General features: G+C 34.2%; 1 protein-coding gene across 1 annotated transcript in view; it reads right to left on the bottom strand.

The window, feature by feature from the left end:
- Window positions 1-5,808: 5,808 nt before the first annotated feature.
- LOC136035030 (protein aurora borealis-like) overlaps window positions 5,809-21,240 on the bottom strand; it is a 47,134-nt gene continuing 31,702 nt past the window's right edge. Inside the window, exon 4 of the mRNA XM_065716622.1 lies at window positions 5,809-8,186. Coding sequence (XP_065572694.1) covers window positions 7,128-8,186 — 1,059 coding nt within the window. The 3' untranslated portion in view covers window positions 5,809-7,127. The remainder of the gene's footprint in view (window positions 8,187-21,240) is intronic.

The following is a 21,240-nucleotide window of genomic DNA, read 5'->3' as shown; positions in this document are numbered from 1 at the left end:
TGCTGCAACTGCGAGGTCAATGTAGTTAGACCCATTCCAGTTAACCTTGTTTTTAATTATGACCAAAAAGCACTTGAGACCAAGGGTCTCAGTTTTATGATGAGCTTTTTGTTACTAGAGATATTAGATATGAGTAGTTCAATAACCCAAAACTGGACCTAAAGTCAGATCATGGTTACTGCCAAGTTTATTTCAGCACTGTCTCTGGTTTTTCAAGTTTGTTTTTTGTTTTTATTTTATTTTTTTTTTCAAGCCCAAATACGAATTCCAAGAATATGCGTCATTGTTAGGCCTTTGCTTTTTGATCTATTTTAATCGATTAATATGTTTGTGTTCTCCATTTCAAGTTTTAGCTCTTTTTTGTCGCACTAGAGGATTTTTTTTTTACTCATTGCCATATGTATAATTTATTGTAAAAAAAAGCCGGTTTTTTCATCCGCACAAAAAGTGTACTTCGACACTGGAGTGTGTTAATTTTGCTTTATTATCTTCAAAGATATAGAATTGAATGCAAGGTTTTGCGCCCAATTGTATTTTTAGTCTAATCATGACTACAAAGCAAGAAAAGGGATGTGTTTAATAAATAGCTTCAAATTTGTCAAGACTTAAAATTTGGAAATTTTTGTCAAAAACTGTACTCAAAATAGCGAAAAAAAATATTAATAAGAGAAAGAAAAGAGAATCTACAAATAGTAAAAAAAAAACTAGTGAAAGCAGAATCCGAAAGGGAAGAACTACTGTATTGTATTAAAAACTGTAATAGTAAATTGTATATGCCCGATTTTTTCTCTTGGCCCTAAACGTGAGCCCCGCTCTGGATTAACACGGCTGTTGTTATGCAGAAACTTCATTTTTAAGTTTTTTTTAGTTTGATTTCATCTATTTTTCTATGCTCCAAGTTTATGCGTCATGACGGTTTGACGACTATGTGAAATGATCTAAATGAGTGGTTAAAAAATTGCTTCGAAGAAAAAAAAAAAATGATGAACGGCTTTCCACCTGATCCCAAGTGTTGCCGTTTGCGTTTCAACGGACACATGAAATTGTTTGATGTGAACGGCTCTGTGTCTACTGTGTCTAACTGTTTAGGTCTAAAAAAATGCAGATATCATTCTTCTGATTGGGGGAGGGGGTAAGATCTCGTTTTCAGAAAATAACGATGAATTTTAATTAATAGAGATGAATGCGCCTTTTCTTTATAGTCTGAAAAAAATTGAATCGTTTTGATTTTTTGTTGTTGTAAATTCACGTGTTACCATGTACAGTTTTTCTTAAATCACTTGGAATTTACTTAAATAATTACTTAAATAATTGAATTTTTAAATAATTGAATCGTTAAATAATTGAATAATTACTTAAATAGTTATAATATATTTACTATTACTTAATAGTAAATTTACTTAATAGTAATTACTTAATAGTAATTTTATTATAATCATTACTTAAAAATTGAATCGTTTGGATTTTTTGGCTGTTGTAAATTCACGTTTTACGAAGTATTTTTTTTGTTAAATTACTTTGAATTTGAAACGTGCCAGCTCGTGTCCAATCTGATACTTGAAACATTTCTTTGTTCCTGTATGTTTTACGGTTTTTGTTTTCAATTATAGTTACTGTTAGTTTCGACGGTCGTTTTAGGAACGGGAAACTTTTTCTGAATTCAGTTAAGTTCTTTTGTCTTTTATATACACTTTACAAACTTAGGATTTTTAGGGGGCAAATGGCCAGTGAGGATTAGCTGTAGTTCGTATTGCTATCTAGGGTATGTGTCAGACGGAGCCTGGCACTCAGTACTTCCAAAGGTTTGACCGAAAATGGAAATATTATTAGGGTATAGTAAGACCCTGGAAACCGCTCTAACTTTTGATCCATAGTTAACAAAGAAGCAGAAATGCCCGTCTTGTCGTTATTTGTCTAGCTCGTTAGCTTTGTTTTAACCCTTGAGTCTACGGGACTATGCATTTATTTGTTTATTAGCTTTTTTGTATATAATTAAATTATTCTGTATTGTAAAACTGATGTTTTCATCAAGTCACGTTAAATGTTTGAATTGGCCAAAATCTTTCTTTTAATGCCATGGATTGAGTTATGGTTACATAGAAACTTAAGCAATTTATGGTAACTTACTATCTTTTCGTATGTATGCGAGATAGAAAAAAATAAGCTAAAAATACAGGGTATAAGTTTTTTAGTAGCAGAAAAATATACGTACATCTTCAACTCCGTCAACATGTTCTGTTTTTATTTCAGTTTTTGCAGCCGAATTTTGTTGTGATTTTTCAAAGTTATCTTATTTATTGAAGCCTAGTTCAGGAGAATGATTTTTAACCATTGAAGCTTGGAAGTGTCAAAAATTAGCTTGAGATCTGGTTTCTTTAATTTTTACCTTCTATAGTTTCTGTTGATTATCTTTGCCAGTTTTATTTGTTGAGGATATAAGCTTGATCCTCAATAATCCTATTTTGTACATCAATGGACTTTCTATGTTATCTCACTATTTTTTATTAAAATCTATTAAATGTTTTAAATTTTCGAATCTTTTTAAGGGACTTAAGTGAAGTTTATGAAATGATTCTTGGCTCAAAGGGATCATGGATGTTGTTGGGGGCACTAAGTACACACACATATATATATATATATATATATATATATATATATATATATATATATATATATATATATATATATATACTAGCTGCTGGGGTGGCGCTTCACGCCACCCCAACACCTAGTTGGTGGGGGCGCTTCGCGCCCCCACGCGCGCGTAAGTCGTTACGCGCCATTGTAGTTGTGTCCCTGTGTCCCACTTGTAAATATAGAAAGATATATATATATATGTTTTTAGCTACGTAAAACTTGCGAATATACGACATTCTTCGATGTCCCATTGTCTGTGCATATAAATAGATTGTCAGGTTTACCGACTCTTGAACATGCAACATAAAATTGTCCTTGGGAAAAACAATCCGTATTCAGATCTATACCTTATTATTCTAATGATTGCCCTTGAGCTTTGTTGATGGTGATTGCAAATCGAACATTCCCTGTGTCCCCGTCGTCATTTATATATCCCCCGGCATCCCCCTTGTAGTAATGTCCCTGTGTCCCGGTCGTCATTTATATTCCCAGTATCCCGGTCGTCATTTGTGTCCCAGTATCCCAGTCTGTAATTTCTCTTTGAGTGTCCCGGTCGTCATTTGTGTCCCGGTCTGTAATTTATCTTTGAGTGTCCCGGTCGTCATTTATATCTCCCGGTCGTTATTTGTGTCCCAGTTTGTGATTTCTCTTTGATGTGTCCAGGTATATATATATATATATATATATATATATATATATATATATATATATATATATATATATATATATATACTTTCTTAAACCAAATTGGCCAGCCATAACATAATGAAAGAAAACGATCAAAAATGGGGTTTTTAAAGGTCAAATGAAAATACTGAAGAAAACAAAGAAAGCGAATATTTCGTTAATATCGTTAGTATCCGTCGATGGCAGTTCACATTTGCTTGGATTTTATACCAATCGCATATATTGGCGAATAATTCAGTTTATTGTTGCTAGGTATTTGATTTTAATTCTATTAATTTTTGGTCTTTTATTCAATTTTTTGGTGATCTTTTTCATTGGTTTTGTTGTACTTTCCGCGTTTTTTGGTTTTTGCATTTTCCTTGGTCATAATAATTTGTTCGTGCTGAAGAAGAGAGGCGAATGTTCTCTCGAAATATTCGCTTTCTGTGTTTTCTTCAGTATTTTCATTTGTCTTTAAAAACTCCATTTTTGATCGTTTTCTATATATATATATATATATATATATATATATATATATATATATATATATATATATATATATATATATATAAGTCAACTAGTCAACTATGCCAGCCCATTTATAGCTGACTTGTTTTTAAGTCAACTAGAATATAAATATATGATGGATAAGAATTATCCAATTAATTTAAAACATGCTTTGTCAAATAATAAAAGATATTTAGATGATATTTTGGTCTTAAATTGTAAGGATTTCATTGATATTTCTAAAAATATATATCCATCAGAGCTTATTCTTGAGCCTAGTCATGGCGCTGGTCATGAAGATCATTTCTTAGATTTAAATATTAATATTTGTGATAATAATAAATTAAGTTTTAAAATGTATAATAAAACGGATGATTTTGATTTTGAAGTGATTAGTTTCCCATTCCCTGAAAGTAATATACACTCAAATATCACATATTCAGCGTTTTTCTCACAGTTACTTCGTTATGCAAGGATTTGTAGTAATTATATTGAGATTAAAAATAGATGTAAAATCTTAAGCCAAAAATTGATATCAAGAGGTTTTTCTGCAAATAAGTTAACTTGGCAATTTAAAAAATTTAGTTTTCATTATAACGAACTTTTAAATAAATATCAAAAGAATTATCTAGAAATACTTAAAGAAATTTTCAACTAATTTCGGAGGTTCGAGAAATGTTGTCGCAGCGCCATTTATTTTGAATTGTGTTTCTAATTGAGCGGATTTTCTTAAAAATTAGCCACATGGTAAAGATGAATTCTATAATTGTTTAGTTCATTCAGGTTTTTTGCAATGTGTCAATATTTGTGATTTGGTAAAATTTATAATATTTAGTTTACCTGTTGTTGCTAAAGGGAGGGATATATTAACAGGATAACCTTGTTTTGGTTTAACTTGGTTGTTTTACATTTGCTGTTTTTTTTTTTTTCTTTCATAGGCATATATTTTGGGGGTGATACCTGACGCGGGGATGCCATGGATATTCTGTGGTAGCCACAACACTGTGCTGGGTAGAGAATTTAGAGTGGCGAAACCCTATATAGGCCAGCGTATTCTCCTGATGAGCCCTTATGTTGGGTGTTGCCTCTGAATTATTTGTCTATATTATTTTTTCTATTGTTTGGTAAATGACGACTTATACTTATTGACGACATGACTGCCTGTCCATGGATTATTCTTTATGGTAGATTGTGTGTGGCTATGCTGTTTGACCTATGTGATTGTATGGATGAGTAGGGTTAAGGCCTCATTCAAGTGCTGGTCTATTTTAATCACTAATTTAGGAAAACAGTCTTCCTTTTCTCCTTCTGTCTCTCTTTTTTTTCTTTTTTTTGTGTTTGTGCTGTTGCATTGTTGATTTCTCTTTTCATGATATATATATATGTATATATATATATATATATATATATATATATATATATATATATATATATATCCTACAAAAGTACGACCAAGACATACAAATTTACATTGCTTCAAATTTGGCTAAGGTTTAATGACCTTTTCTGTTAAATATCCTTGTGACAAGAATTTAGAATAACAAAAAACTCAGATAGAAGACAGTCAATTCAAAACTCTAAAAGAAATCAACATTGTCAATTTATGACCAAGTCACGCCTTTTTTTACTTCTGTTGGTAAAAAAAAAGCCAAGATATATGAATGTCATGAGCCAAGATATATGAGTGTGATGTGACTCTAGAAATTATGAACGGAGTACATTATATTGGCGCTGTTTTCGTGTGTAATTTTGATTTTATGAACGAGGTATTACACTGGGAAATTGTTAATTATATCTACATTTTCGCGGTTTTTAACACCACTCGGGGCACGTATCAAATCAGATTCTCAAGCAAGTAGATTTAACACTCGAATTATCAAGTAGAGACAGACTTACGCTAGATGACCTTAGATGTCCTCTTTTTTTCTCTACCTTAAACACTTCTCACGACACAAACCTGTCCATTTTATCTCATCAGTATTAATCGTAATCATCAAATGAAGTTTGAAATTATATTTTTTCTGCATTCATAACAAGTAAATTTGGTCATTAACCTGTTGAAAGGTTGTAAAATAACATAAAAAATGAACATACAGGTGGATACTTCTTTAAAAGGACAGTAAACAAATTCAGATAAGATAAGATAAAGTTATACGATAGGTCAACTTGAAAGACTTCGTCGTTGCTAGAGTCAAGGCTTATCTCCAATGGCGTAAATTCGTGGAAATTAGGGACGGGGAAGCAAGGATGTATTTTTCAAAATATAGGGCTGGGGGGGGTATATTGTTTTTTATTTCGATGAAATTTTCAATTTTTCGATAAAAGTACCCATAAAAGCCATTTTTCAGTGAAAATACCAAAAAGCTTATTTTTTAAAACATGCCCTTCCCCCCATTCATACGATTGCTTAACTCAGGAGGGAATTAGTGGAAAATAATTCTCTTATTAAACCACAAGGGAAGGAATTTGAGAAAGCCTCGGAAAAACAAAATAGAGTAAAGTTTGTGCTTTTATTTTTAAGTTCCATCTTCTGATTGTCAGTGAAAATTTTCAATAACCAGAGATCAAGAAAATCTTGGCTGAGTAAGAATTTTTACTTAACAGTCAACATGAATTTCCATTGGGCGAAGTCTTAAGGCCGTGATTAAGTGAACTTGAAAACATCGAGGTTCAAATTGAAGTTAGGGTAGCCTTCTGTCTCTCAATTCTCTAGAGACCGTCGATTGTCAAAACCCCTCAAATAGCACTTATTCATTGGCAGAAATAGCAGGTTAATTATACCAGCTTGTCGATCTGGTCTCTAGGGGTGTTATCGGCGATTTGAAACGATTCTTTCTGGCAAAAATCTTGTAAAAATTTCAGGTAGCTGAAAATATTTTATAGGACTGATTGAAACAGGAAAATACATCGAAAAATAGTTGCAATTATCTTACAGGTTATTGCCTTCTACTCATGATAGTACCGATTTTGTTCTAAAAGCAATATTCTTCATAGAGTATATTTGTGAAAAAGAGCGAGACATTTTCTAAGATTTCCAAGCAATTAGAGGAAATAGAGCAAAATCTTAGCAAACATTCTGTAACATCTTCAAGAAGCTACGGCCTGATAAAAGCGGTATCTTCCGCAAATGAATACTTTTTAAATATAAATTTTCAATTCTAACATGGGATTTTCGAGTTCCATCAGTTCACTTAATCACGGCCTTGAACTAAAAATAGAGGAAAGTGAAAACTGAAATTAAAAAAAGAATTGAGACACTACAAACTATACTGGCAAGCGTATCACTCAATAATTGTTTCTTTATTCATTGTTAATTATCATTTAGTTGGTGTTGAACATCCAATAGGTGTACCAACTTGAGCTTTAGATTCTCTATTAATAGCAGGACTAACAGGTAAAGGCCGTTTCACACCAGTTGCTAACGTTGAGCACATATGAGATACGTCTGTATTTGTTGAACTCATATCCCCATGGAAGAACGTTGAGTAGCCTGTGTCCAATACAACATGGTTAGTTTGGATCTTAGGTTGAATGTCTTCTTTTTCAGATTCTACTGATTCGTCTAGCTCAGTTATTGGCTGAATCTTTGTAAATTCAAAATCTCTAGTTACTGGAAACGCTGTACTCGACATTAAATCATTCCTTCTCGAGAAACCATCGGTAAAGCTTATCACACTAATGTCTTCTTGATCAAGGTCAATTCGACGAGCCGTTTTCGAATTTTCACATAAAATACGTGATTTTAAGTGAGCAATTGGTGAAATTGGGGGTGAACTGCTATCACCGTCCATCAAACTAGCCATACGTTCGTCAGGTGGTGTAATGGGGCTAGAGGATATACCGATGCTTCCAGGTGTGCCAAGAAGAGACCCTCTGTTAGGGGCGTCAGGACAAGTACTTTCATTCAAGTCGACACGTCCTTGAAACTCTGGCGTTCCTCTGTAACTACTCTCACTATCTAATTCGCAATCACTATCTCCAAACAATTTCCTTCTTCGAAATGAAGAAGTTTCTAAATCTTCACAGACAAAGGCGTCTCGTTCAACACTGCACTCATTCATATACTCCTTAAAAATGTCTTCAACATGTTTGGGCAGAACTGAAGGCAAGCTCAATATTGTTTGCGTGGCAACATTGTACCTCGTAGAATCACAAAGGCTTGAGCTTCGAGATGGTCTTAAAGGTGCCTTCGGTATAATGTCTCTCGCTGGAGATGGTACAATTTCTGCCTGACTAAAAAACGTATCTATTGCATCCTGAACCCTTGATTCATAAAGTGGATCGACGCGCTGTCGATATTGTCGAGCCAGTGGTGAATGTGTGATATTTACAGGTTTCATTATTGCCACGTGATCAATTGACCACCGAAATTCTTTCTAGAAACAAAAATAAGATTGTTGGATTACCAAAGGAATAAAAATAAAAATCATTAAATACTAAAAGTATCTTTCTAGTTTCGACTGTTACTACGTACAAAACTGTTAGTACCTTTGGTTCGTAGTCAGGGCCAGGGTTAGAGGATTTGAACTTTCGAAACAAAAATAGGGTCAACCTAGGCAGAAATTTCCCATAATTATACGAGTTTTGGCAAGTAAGTATGATTGTATTAATGTTTCACTTTGAAATTCTAGGAATTCATGAAAGAAAAAAAACACATTTTTCAAGAGGGGAAACTTTTTTTTTACAATTTTCAGCGCAGACGGCTGAAATATATTCCTTCGTTCAGGATTATTTTGTCTGCTTAAACTTATCTATGTTTGTTTTATTTTTTCCACTGTGAACAATTAAGAATTCTACAAATTTATCCGAGAGAAAAACAACCAATAACATCTTTTAACGAGAATAACCACACATTTTTCTTTTAGTAGAAGGCTTAACATTATTATTACTAAAAGAAAGCTGCAACAAGCCCAAGGCCTATTGCGAAAAAAAAATCAAGAAACACAAAATATGAAAGCAAACCGGCTACAAGATAATAAATAAAAGAAAGAAAGCAGACCCAATGTGAATACTAAACTATATCCTTCATACATCTCTTCATACAGATACGGTTTTGTTTGTATCAATGTTCCCACTTCGAAAATTAAAATTCCTCGAATCTATGAAGAAGAAAAAAAGAAGTAAACATCTTGTTTCAACGAAAAAAAACGCATTTTCCTTTGGACAGATGGCTAAACTGTAATTACTATTTAAAAAGAAAAGCTGTTGCAAAAAAAAAAGAAAAACAAATCAATAAGATCGAATTTGCTAAATAATCATAGAAAGACAGTTGACGCAAAACCAAGACTATGTTCTGTTTTGGTTTTAATTGTATCGATGTATATATGCTTTTATCGGTGTATACACTTTACACTGATAAATCTTCAAGTCGATTTAAGAAAAAAAACAAGGAAAACATTTTTTTAACGACAAAAGAAACTAATTAATTCTTTGGGCAGATAGCTGAATCGTCTTCCTTTGCATTTGACAATTTTGAATCCTGCCCTTGCTCAACTCCATCATCTTTTTGTTCCTTAGGTTTTTTGTAATTTTAAAGGGATCAGAGGCACCAATAGGAAAAGGGCACCCCCCATACATTTCGAAGAATACCCTGTTCGTATTTACATTGAAAACGTAGAAAGAACCTGATATTGCACCAACATACTACTATTTTTACCTAGCTTCTAATGCATCAAGTTTTAAGAACATTTTAGGACACACACTGATTGAATCCTTATTTTTTGGCTAAACAGGCAACTAGGTAGTTGCTAATTTTTAGAATGACTTATCTATTTGGTCATTTATCTATTGAATCCTTATTTTTTGGCTAAATAGGCAACTAGGTAGTTGCTAATTTTTAGAATGACTTATCTATTTGGTCATTTATCTATTGAATCCTTATTTTTGGCTAAACAGGCAACTAGGTAGTTGCTAATTTATCTATTGAATCCTTATTTTTTTGGCTAAACAGGCAACTAGGTAGTTGCTAATTTTTAGAATGACTTATCTATTTGGTCATTTATCTATTGAATCCTTATTTTTTGGCTAAACAGGCAACTAGGTAGTTGCTAATTTTTAGAATGACTTATCTATTTGGTCATTTATCTATTGAATCCTTATTTTTTGGCTAAACAGGCAACTAGGTAGTTGCTAATTTTTAGAATGACTTATCTATTTGGTCATTTATCTATTGAATCCTTATTTTTTGGCTAAACAGGCAACTAGGTAGTTGCCAATTTTTAGAATGACTTATCTATTTGGTCGTTTATCTATTGAATCCTTATTTTTTGGCTAAACAGGCAACTAGGTAGTTGCTAATTTTTAGAATGACTTATCTATTTGGTAATTTATCTATTGAATCCTTATTTTTTGGCTAAACAGGCAACTAGGTAGTTGCTAATTTTTAGAATGACTTATCTATTTGGTCATTTATCTATTGAATCCTTATTTTTTGGCTAAACAGGCAACTAGGTAGTTGCTAATTTTTAGAATGACTTATCTATTTGGTCATTTATCTATTGAATCCTTATTTTTTGGCTAAACAGGCAACTAGGTAGTTGCTAATTTTTAGAATGACTTATCTATTTGGTAATTTATCTATTGAATCCTTACTTTTTGGCTAAACAGGCAACTAGGTAGTTGCCAATTTTTAGAATGACTTATCTATTTGGTCATACATGTGCCTAAACGGTGTCATGAAAGAAAATATTACTCGACAATTTGGCAATTTATCAATCTCTGAGCCAAAAACCGTAGCATCAAAAAAAAACGCAAAATTTGTTTTATTAAAGAAAAAAGCTAAAGCTCTGAAATCATGTACCTCTAAAATCACGCAGTTCGTGTTACAAACTGTAAGTAAGGAGGGATGCGGTTCAAGAGTAAGCGAAACTCTAAGAAATAGAGTCTTGGTAACAATAGATACATATAAAAAAAATTTAATTTTGATGCTTATTCAAAGGGGGCGAAACACCCCTTAAACATCAACTCACCTTAATGAAAATCACATCGTCAGATTCAGCATATCAGACAACCCTACTGTAGAGGTTTCAAGCTTGTATTTATGAATTAAATTTAAAGAAACAAGCTTTTTCAACTGAAAGTAAGGAGCAACATTGAAGCTTAAAACGAACAGAAATTATTACGTATATGAAAGGGTTTACCCCCTCTTCAACACCTCGCTCTTTACGTTAAAGTTCTTCAGTAGTTTTAAAAAAGCTTCTTATTGTTCTAATTAAATGATCCCTATGTTTCAAGAGTCGTTCTTAAAGAATTGGAACAAAATTTAGCGTAAAGAGCAAAGTGTTGAAAAGGGGAACATTAAAACTTAAAACGAACAGAAGTTATTACGTATATGAAGGGGATTACTCCCTCCTCAACTCCTCGCTCTTTACGCTAAGATTTTTTGTACTTTTAAAAAAGCTTCTTAGTGTTCTAATTAAATGACCCTTGTGTTTCAGGGGTTATTCTTAAAGAATTGGGACAAAATTCAACTTTAGCGTAAAGAGCGAGGTGTTGAGGAGGGTGCAATCCACTTCATATACGTAATAATTTCTGCTCATTTTAAATTTTAATGTTGCTCATTGCTTTCAGTTGAAAAAACTTGTTTTTTTATTTAATTTTTGATCGTTTTTTAAATAAGGCCAGGAAATCTGACCCCACCTCCATGGAGAAATCCCATTCCCGATGGAAATATTCTCTAGACAATTCAATCCCGGTGAAAATTCAGCCCGGACAATAACCCTTAACAAGTCCACGCGTAAAATTGAGCCGGAAAAGAGAAAGCAAGACATATAAAAAGTATTTTGTATAGGCATTCTGGCAAATTCACCCATGTATAATTTCCCCTTACATGTTCACTCCCTGGAAAATTCCCTCCCCATGGAAGATTCCCCCGTGGATGAACCCTAGAAAAAAATTCGTCCCCATACCCACCCAAAAATGTATGCATGCTTCCCAATAACAAATACTGTGCGTAAACAATGGACTAATTTTATAACTTAAAGCCCTTTCCCCTGGGGCTTTGGGGGGTCATGTTATATCCAAAGGCATAGTTCTTGGGGCTTTCATCTGTGATGAAAAAAATGGCTATCTCAAAATTTTAATCGGACTTTTGGGGAAAACGGGCGGGGAGGGGGCCTAGTTGCACTTAAGTCTTTTTGGTCACTTAAAAGGGCAGTAGAATTTTTAAGTTATGTTCAAATGAGCCGCATTGCGATACTCTAGGACCACTGGGTCGATACGATGACCCCTGGGGTCACCCTTGAAAAAAAATAAATAATAAACACGCAACTTTCACGCGTGATCTTTCGTCTGTCAAAAAATACAAAATTCCACATTTTTGCAGACAGGAGCTTGAACCTCCTACAGTAGGGTTTTCTGATACACAGAATCTAATGGTGTAATTTTCGTTAAAATTCTATGACTTTTAGAAAGTGTTTCCCCCTTTTTTCAAAAATCAGGCAAATTTTCTCAGGCTCGTAGCCCTTATTAGGTAAAGCTAAACTTAATGAAACGTATATATTTGAAATCAGCACAATAAGCGACTTCTTTTGATATATCTATTGGTGTCAACTTCCGTTTTCAGAGCTCCGGTTATTATTGAGCCGGGTCGCTCCTTACTTACAATTTTTTTTTGCCGTGAACTGTTTGAAAAATAAATATTTGAAATCAGCACAATAGGCCGATTCTTTTGATATATCTATTGGTACCAAAATTCTATTTTTGGAGTTTCGGTTACTATTTAGCCGCACCGCTGCTCACTTACAGTTCGTTACCACAAACTGTTTGAAACGTGGAATTTTGCATTTTTTTTTACCCCGGGGGTTATCGTACTGAAGCATTGATCCTAGAAGATTAGAAGAGGGCTTATTTGATCGTTAATCAAAAGTTCTAGTGGCCTTTTCAAGTGACCAAAAATATTGGAGGGCAGCTAACCACCCTCCCATACCCATTTTTCCCCCAAAGTCACCCGATCAAAATTTTGATATAGCCATTTTGTTCAATATAGTCAAAAGATCTAATAAATATGTCTTTGAGGATGATTTGACCCCCTCCCCCTTCCTCACAGCCTTCGGGGAGAGGGCTGCAAGCTATGGACTTTGCCCATTGTTTACATACAATATTGGCTACTGGGAAGTATATAGATATTTTTGGGGGTGGGGGAGTACATGGGATGACCGTTCTATGGAGGAATTTTTCATGGGGGAGAGTTTTCCATGGAGGAGCAGCCGGGTTTCCTGGCATTATTTTAAAAATCAGATCAGAAATTAAATTAAAAAAAAAACAAGTTTTTTCAACTGAAAGTAAGGAGCAAAACTAAAACGAACAAAATTTATTACGTATATGAGGGGGTTGCCCCTCCTCGATACCTCGCTCTTTACGCTAAAGTTTATATTAGAACCTTTAAAAGATTATTTTTTTCCAATTAAACGGTCCCTGTGTTTCAAGAGTCATTCTTAAGTAGTTGGAGCTAATCAAACTTTAGCGTAAAGAGCGAGTTATTGAAGAGAGGACAACCCCTCTCATATACAATATTAAATAAAAAAAACAAGTTTTTTTAACTGAAAGTAAGGAGCGACATTAAAACTTAAAACGAACAGAAATTACTCCGTATATGAAAGGGCTGTTCCCTCTTCAATACCCCGCTCTTTACGCTAAAATTTGACTCTTTCTCTCCACTCTGCTTTTTAAAACATCAAAACTTTAGCGTAAAGAGCGGGGCGTTGGAGAGGGAACACCCCCTTTCATATACGGAGTAATTTCTGTTCGTTTGAAGTTTTAATGTCGCTCCTTACTTTAAGTTAAAAAATACTTTTGCGTAAAGAGCGAGGTATTAGGAGGAAGTGAACCCCTCACAAGCGTAATAATTTCTGTTCGTTTTCAGTTTTAATGCTGCTCCTTACTTTCAGTTGAAAAAAGTTTTTCATATTTATTTTTTCTTTTTTTTAAATGCTGGAGAATTCTGCACCCCCTTCACGGAAATTCTCTTCCCCCGTGGCAAATTCCTCAATGGGAATTTCCCCCACATAACCCCCTCCCTCCCCCAACCCAAAAATTCACCTGAAAACGTCTTTACACTTCCCAATAACCATTACTATATGAAAACACTGGTAAAAGTTTGTAACTTGCAGCCCCTCTCACGGGGACTGTGGGGGAGTAAGTCGTCCCCAAAGACATAGTGATTAGGTTTTTCGACTATGTTGAATACAATGGCTATCTCAGGATTTTGATCCGGTGCCTTCAGGAAAAAATTGAGCGTGGGAGAGGGCTTAGGCGCCCTCCAGTTTTTTGGTCACTTAAAAAGGGCACTAGAACTTTTAATTTCCGTCAGAATGAGTCCTCTCGCGACATTTAGGACCTCTGGGTCGATACGATCACCCCTGGAAAAAAACAAATAAACACGCATCCGTGATCTGTCTTGTGGCAAAAAATACAAAATTCCACGTTTTTGTAGATAAGAGCTTGAAACTTCTATTGTGGATTTCTCTTATACACTGAATCTGATGGTGTGATTTTCGTTAAGATTCTATCACTTTTAAGAGGTGTTTCCCCCTATTTTTAAAATGCGGCAAATTTTCTCAGGCTTGTAACTTTTGATGGGTAAGACTAAACTTGATTAAAGCTATATACTTAAAATCAGCATTGAAATGTAATTCTTTTGATGTAACTATTGGTATAAAAATTCCGTTTTTTAGAGTTTCGGTTACTATTGAGCCGTGTCACTCCTTACTACAGTTACTTGCCACGAACTGTTTGATAATTTCTGTTCGTTTTAAGTTTTAATGTTGCTCCTTACTTTCTATTGAGAAACCTTGTTTTTTTTAATTGAAATAGTGTTCCTAATCTTAAGGAGATGCTCTACTATAAATTGTATGGGTATATTCACATATTCACGTATGGGTATATTCTCTATATTGTATGGGTATATTCACTATAAATTGTATGGGTATATTCACTAATATAACTAACAAGTTATTGTATGGGTTATTGTATATTGTATGGTATTGTATATTGTAACTAACAAGTTATTGTATATTGTATGGGTATATTCACTATAAATTGTATGGGTATATTCACAAATATAACTAACAAGTTATTGCAGCACCTAGCCGCCTGAGGCCATCAAAGCTACATACTCGTATAGCCCAACCGATTTATACCCTGCTTCTTTACACCCTCACAAGAAGTTCCAATTTCTCTTAAATCCTTGCTTGCGACCTCCTTCCACCCAATTCGGTGACAACCTGCTTTTCGTTTGCCTCTAGATGACAGGCCTAAAAGGACGATCGTTGGCAATCTGTCATCATTATCCGCAAAACGTGCCCTAGCCATCTGAATCTTTGCCTCATTATAGCCATGGAAAGCGGGATAGAACCACAATTTTTGCACAACTCACTGTTTAAAATACGGTCAGTCAGACGGGTAGCCAAAACAATCCCTTACCAATTCCTTTGGAAAGAAACAAAATAGATCCTCCTCAGTCTTTCGGAGAGCCCACATTTCAGAACTATACTTGACCACCGGCATCACTATAGCTACCAATATTCTAATCCTGGTACTCAGACTTATATTCTTCCCCACTTTTTTCAATAGTAAAAAAAACACCCTGGTTCTTAGCTATTCTAGTTTTAACATCACCACTGCATCCACCGTCTTTACTAGAAATAATACCTAGGTAAGCGGAGCTATCCACTTGATCGATCTTGATCGATCTTCACGTTACCCAACATCAGCTTTTCACCTTCACTTATTCTCAGTCTAAGCTTCTCAGTTGTCATAACATTAATTTTCAAGCCGATTCTTACGCCCTGAACTCTCAAGACATCCAAAAAATAATTCATTTAGCTAACATTTTCAACTACGGCAGTCAGATCCTCAGTATAATCTACATCTAGGAGACTTTTACCTTCTCATTTATTTTCATGCTCTCCCATGGCCTTTGCCGTATTCCTTAGGATAAAGTTCATCAAAATGATCCATAAAAACGGGGACAGAACACAACCCTGCTAATTGCCGATTCAATGTGAGGCCAGCTACAAACCTCATTTCCTAATTTAGCCGCAGCAGTGTTATTCTCGTACATGGGACTAATCACTTTAATGTATTCATCCGGTATATCATACAAGGATACGACCTTTGATATCGGCAGAATCAAACGCTTGCTCATAATCTATCATAATCGATAAAGCTAAGGACTAAAGGGTCTGATGACTCAATCACTTCTCAATTGTTAGTCTAAGAGCAAATATTTGCTCGGCGCATCCTCTCTCCTTCTAAAACCGCACTATTCTTCTCTTAAAACTTTACCTACAACATCTCTAAGTCTAAAAAGTATCATCATACTAAGTAATTTGATTCTGCTAGATACCAGGCTAATGCTTCTATAATTACCACACTCCCTCTTGTTACCTTTCTTATGCATAGATTTAATTAAAAGTTTGCCTAAAGACGCTGGGTACTTTCCCCTTTTTCAAAAATCATATTCAAAATCTTCAGTAATTTATTTCTAACATCACAACCACCATATTAAAAAAAACTAATTTACCACACTGTCAGTATCTAGGTCCTAATTATTTTTTAATTCTTTTTAATTCTATTTTTAATTCTATTTTTTTATCCTTTTAGTACTGTTTCCAATTCTTCCTCGCAAAATAAATCTTCATTCACTTTCAAAGTGTCAAAAACTTTTTCATTCTTTTCTATATTATTTCCTGTAACTTGTTTACGGTATAGCACATTCTCGAAATGTTTTGCCCTTCCCTCACTCTTTCCTTATAACTAATTGCGGCCCCGTTCCTATCTTTGACTGGGACAACTCTGGATTGACAAATCCCTATCAGTTTTTTTAAAATACCAATACAATATACAAGACTATTATAATAGACTATAATAACTTGCCAGACTACTACGTTGTCTGGCTAATTCTTCTAGATTTTTTATCAATTTTATCCATGGCGTATGTATTTATTCGGGACACGTTTCATATCCAAGCGTCAGATATAGACAGGCTAGGGAATGTAAGAATAGGAATTATAGGAATGTAATAATAGGAACTAAAAATATAAAAATAGGAATATAATATAGGAATCTTTATAGTAATAAGCTGACACATCGAGATCTGTTTCTATGCACTAGAGATGTAATTTTGTTGTATTTAAATTTTATTTATTAACAATTTTTTTTTCTAAATTTATTTGTTGCTCATCCAGAATTCAATTTTATTGTTGTTGTGGTGACTGTTCCGTGCCGTAAGATGAGCTCAGGGGCGGATCCAGAGCAAAACCTTGTGGGGGGGGGGCAATGTGACAAGGGCACCAATGAGTAAAATCTTGGGGGCAATGTGATAAAGGTTCCAATAATTGACCAAATTTACAAATTTATTCTAAAAAAGATTGAAAAAAATAAAACAGAGAAAGAGGGCACCAGAAAAATCTAGGGGGGCCCAGGCCCTATGGACCCACCGGTGGATAAGCTAAGGTGACGTCAAATCCTATTTAAAGCCATCTATGTAAAAAACCATCGTTCAATCATAAAACCATCAATTCAATAATATATATTTAAACAAAAAACACATTATTACTGTACATAATCTGACAGGAAAGAACAAAAAGTGCTTGGCTAGGGCAGAAACAGAGAAGCTAAAGAATGATTAAACAATCAACAAACACAAACAACGAATCGACTTGATTTATCAAAAAAGAGAAAAAAAGGAGCGGGGTGACGAAGAGAAAGAAAAGAAAAAAAGAAAAGACCGAAAAGAGGAGGACCGCACCATATTCAAATCTAAAACTGTAATGACCCTTAACTGCTCGCTTGAAGGTAATAAGGTTATTTGAGCTCTGGATTTCCATGGGGATCAAATTCCAAATAGCTGGTACAAAAAAAATCTAATTAAAAAAGAAGCTCTTTTGGTTGACGGTGTCTCGTGAACAATGTCATATGAATTTCGCGTTCCGTAAGTATGCAAATCTTGATTTAAAGTGAATAGATTTTCAAATGATGATGGAAGGAGGTTGTTAAAATATTTAAGACAAAAAGTTGCGATATGAAAATCCCTAGTCTTTGACACATCAAATATTTTAGCAAGTTTAAAATGGAGGTCAATGTTATCTGAATGCATTCTGTTATAACATGAGATGAAGTTACTTGCCCTTATAGCCCATTTTATAATAAACCCATTTTTCCTATATTCCTCTTTTATCGTTAAGACAGTTTTGGCGTTGATTCAAACTGAAAATATTTTAAAGAAAATTTAGTAGACCTATATTGTTGAGTCAGGTAGGTTTTTTGAAAAGTTATTGGTTTATTTAAATTTTTTAAGCTTTACTTTTGCTTTGTTTACTTTTCTTAAGACCAACAGGCTAACCCTGACCCACACTATGGATAAGTAATCGGGACCTTCACTACAGGACAATTCCTTGTCAGACCCATATCCCATTCCAGCAAAGATTATAAAGTATGTTTCACCAACAATATTTTTAGCCTTAATTCAGCTTGTTCAAGTTTCTTTCGATCTTCGTGTTTTCCCCGAAGCGCTTAAAAGTGTAAAGATAATACCTATTTCTAACGTTGGTTCATGAAGCGACTTTTGAAACTACATACCAGACCAGTATCTACCAGTCTTCAGCAATATTTTGAAAAGGTTATGCATTTAACACTCACAAGCTTTCTTTTATCCATGCTTTTTACCCTCGGCCCAACATTTTTTTTTCATTTATATTGATGATTTCTCTTATGCAGTAATAATTTGCATTCCTAAGTTTTTTGTTTTTTTTACCATTTGTGTAATCCTGTTGAAGAAAAAAGATTCCAGTCTTGCTCCGATGACACTCTAGTTGCTTTCGTAGATAACGGTACTTAATCTACTGTAGAATTTAACTAAACTTAACTGGAGACTAATATTCTTACTTTATTTGAAAGAGTTCGTTCATGGTCTGATGTGAGCTATTTGGCTCTTAATGATTCCAAATCTAATTTTTTTTTTTTTTAGTTTTCTAGAGTCGCTACAGCTTGTCTGAAATTTTGTGTGATACACACGTCACGTGGATTGCCAAAGACAGTTATTGTCAGCCAACCGTCGAGGGTCGAACGAAAAGTAGATCGTCCCCGAATGGGGTGGGGGAATGTCGTAAGGAAAGATTTAAAGGAAATAAAACTTCTTCGGAGGCTGTGAAAAGAGGGGCTTTAAACATATTGGGATGGAAGAGGAGCGTGCGTAGCTGTGTTAGCCTCATGCGGCTTGGTGCACTTATGATTTTTTAATAGTAGTAGCAGTTGATATTATAAGAAAAAAAAATCATGTTGTTCGAAATACAGAGCGACAATGATGATCTGGCCTTATTGAGGTTTGAGAGTGGTAACCTTACTCCTGTCTGAGGCAATTTCCGTTCATTTTAAGTTTGGCTTGATTTATCCATCAGAGACTCTCTTTTTATCCATTCTTAGTACTGATATTAGAAAGCTATGAAGGACAAAAAAAAAAATCAATATTTGAACTGAGAGGTACAATTTTGATTTTACCACAGATTGATAATGATTTTTCCACATATTGACAGGGGTTTTTCAATATTAAATCCTTCATGAAACTGATCATTTAAAAATTTTGAGAGGCTGACACATTGTTTCTTGTGTTTCACACTAATAAAAATTGAATATCCGAGCTCACAAACAAGCTAAGACCTGATCAATCAATATCAATATTTATTAATTCAAATTAAAAATATACAAAAACAATATTATGCCCCAACAGAGAGCAGAGCTCGTAAGGCTGGGGCAGCACAAATGCATAAAAAAAACACAACGTCCATACTAATAATTCCAAAAAGAGAGAGAAAAAAAGTAAGACAAAAAAAACATACGAGAGAAAAGAAAAAACATACAAGGTAAGAGATCATAGAGGAGGCCACCTCAGCGCAAGAACACCACAGCAAAATACATACTAAAATCTATTATTAATCAATCCCGACATCCAGGCAAAAAATTATTTTTGAAATATGTTTTTTCAAAGAAAATCGACTTGTGAAACTTCGGGACATTTCTACTAAGTTAAGTTTATTTGCAATATGAGGAATCTGGTATCTGATTGAGAATCTAGCTCTTTCTGATTTGATTGGCGGAAGGCGATACTTCTTGGAGCGGATGCAATGGGCAGGAGAAGTGGGAGTCCCAATTATACCCAAATCATGGAAATAATTTGCTGAGGATTGGATATCATAATACCACACTGCTGTATGCACGTCCTTCAATTGTTTAAGATTAAGTATATTGAGAAAAATGTATAAAGTTTGGGTTTCTGACAGATTTTTAAGTCTCGCAGGGCGATGAACAAAAGCACCCAGAATTCTAATTGCCTTATTTTGAATTATCTGAAGAGGTTGCAGATGGACCATAAATGTGTTGAGATAAACTATGGGGCAATAATTAAGATATGATTCAATTAAAGAATGGTATAAAATTTTAAGGATGGAGAAAGGAAACACCTGTTTCAATCTGTGAAGACAACCTGTGATGGGCAAGTTTCAATCTCAAATAATCAGAATGCTTACGGAAAGATAAAAGCTCATCGAGAATAATCCCAAAGTAACGAAAATGAATGTACTCTTTTTATCCTACTCTGATTTACAATTAACTCATCTATGGTGATTTTATTTTTCGCCCGTTGTGACCACCCGAAAATCATGAATTCAGTTTTAGAAAAGTTCGGAGCTAGGCAGTTACACGCAAACCATTTATTCAAAGATTTCATTGCTGTCACCATTTTCTCAACCAACAAAGATGGGGTTTTAGCTTTTACTGTCACAGCCGTATCATCTGCAAAAATTACTGCTAAGCTATTATCTTGGGGTAAACACCTTGGGAGGTCATTTATATAGATCAAAAATGGTAATGACCCCAATACTGATCCCTGGGGGACTCCAACATCATCAATAACGATATGGCTTGATAGATGTCCATTTATTTCTACCTGAATTTTTCGATCATGCAGGTAAGATTTTATTAGATCTACGCCTTTACCTCTAATACCTGTGTTATTAATTTTTTCCATCAAGATTTCATGGTTTAGCGTATCAAAAGACTTTTTTATATCATAGAAGAGAGCAGACGCATAATTATCATCATTCAGTGAATCATTAATCTCTAAGATTAGCGCAGCAATAGCTTGTTCAGTGGAATGACCCGACCTGAATCGAAACTGATTTTTAGTAAATAAATTCCTTTTATTAAAATAGGATACAATTCTTTCTTGAATAATTTTTCTAGAACCTTAGATATTGGAGAAAGAATAGCTATTGGGCGGTAGTTGCCTACATCTGTCTTATCACCTTTCTTATGAATTGGAATAACTCGTGCAGATTTCCATACTTCTGGAAAGATCCCTGATGATATAGATGCGTTTAAAATATGAAGCAATGGGACATGGATTACACAAGCAAGTTCTTTCAGAATATTTGT

The sequence above is a fragment of the Artemia franciscana genome, chromosome 13 (genome assembly GCF_032884065.1).
Source record: "Artemia franciscana chromosome 13, ASM3288406v1, whole genome shotgun sequence".
Lineage (NCBI taxonomy): Eukaryota > Metazoa > Arthropoda > Branchiopoda > Anostraca > Artemiidae > Artemia > Artemia franciscana.
Note: the sequence above shows the minus strand (reverse complement) of the source record. Positions and strands in the feature narration are given on the sequence as shown.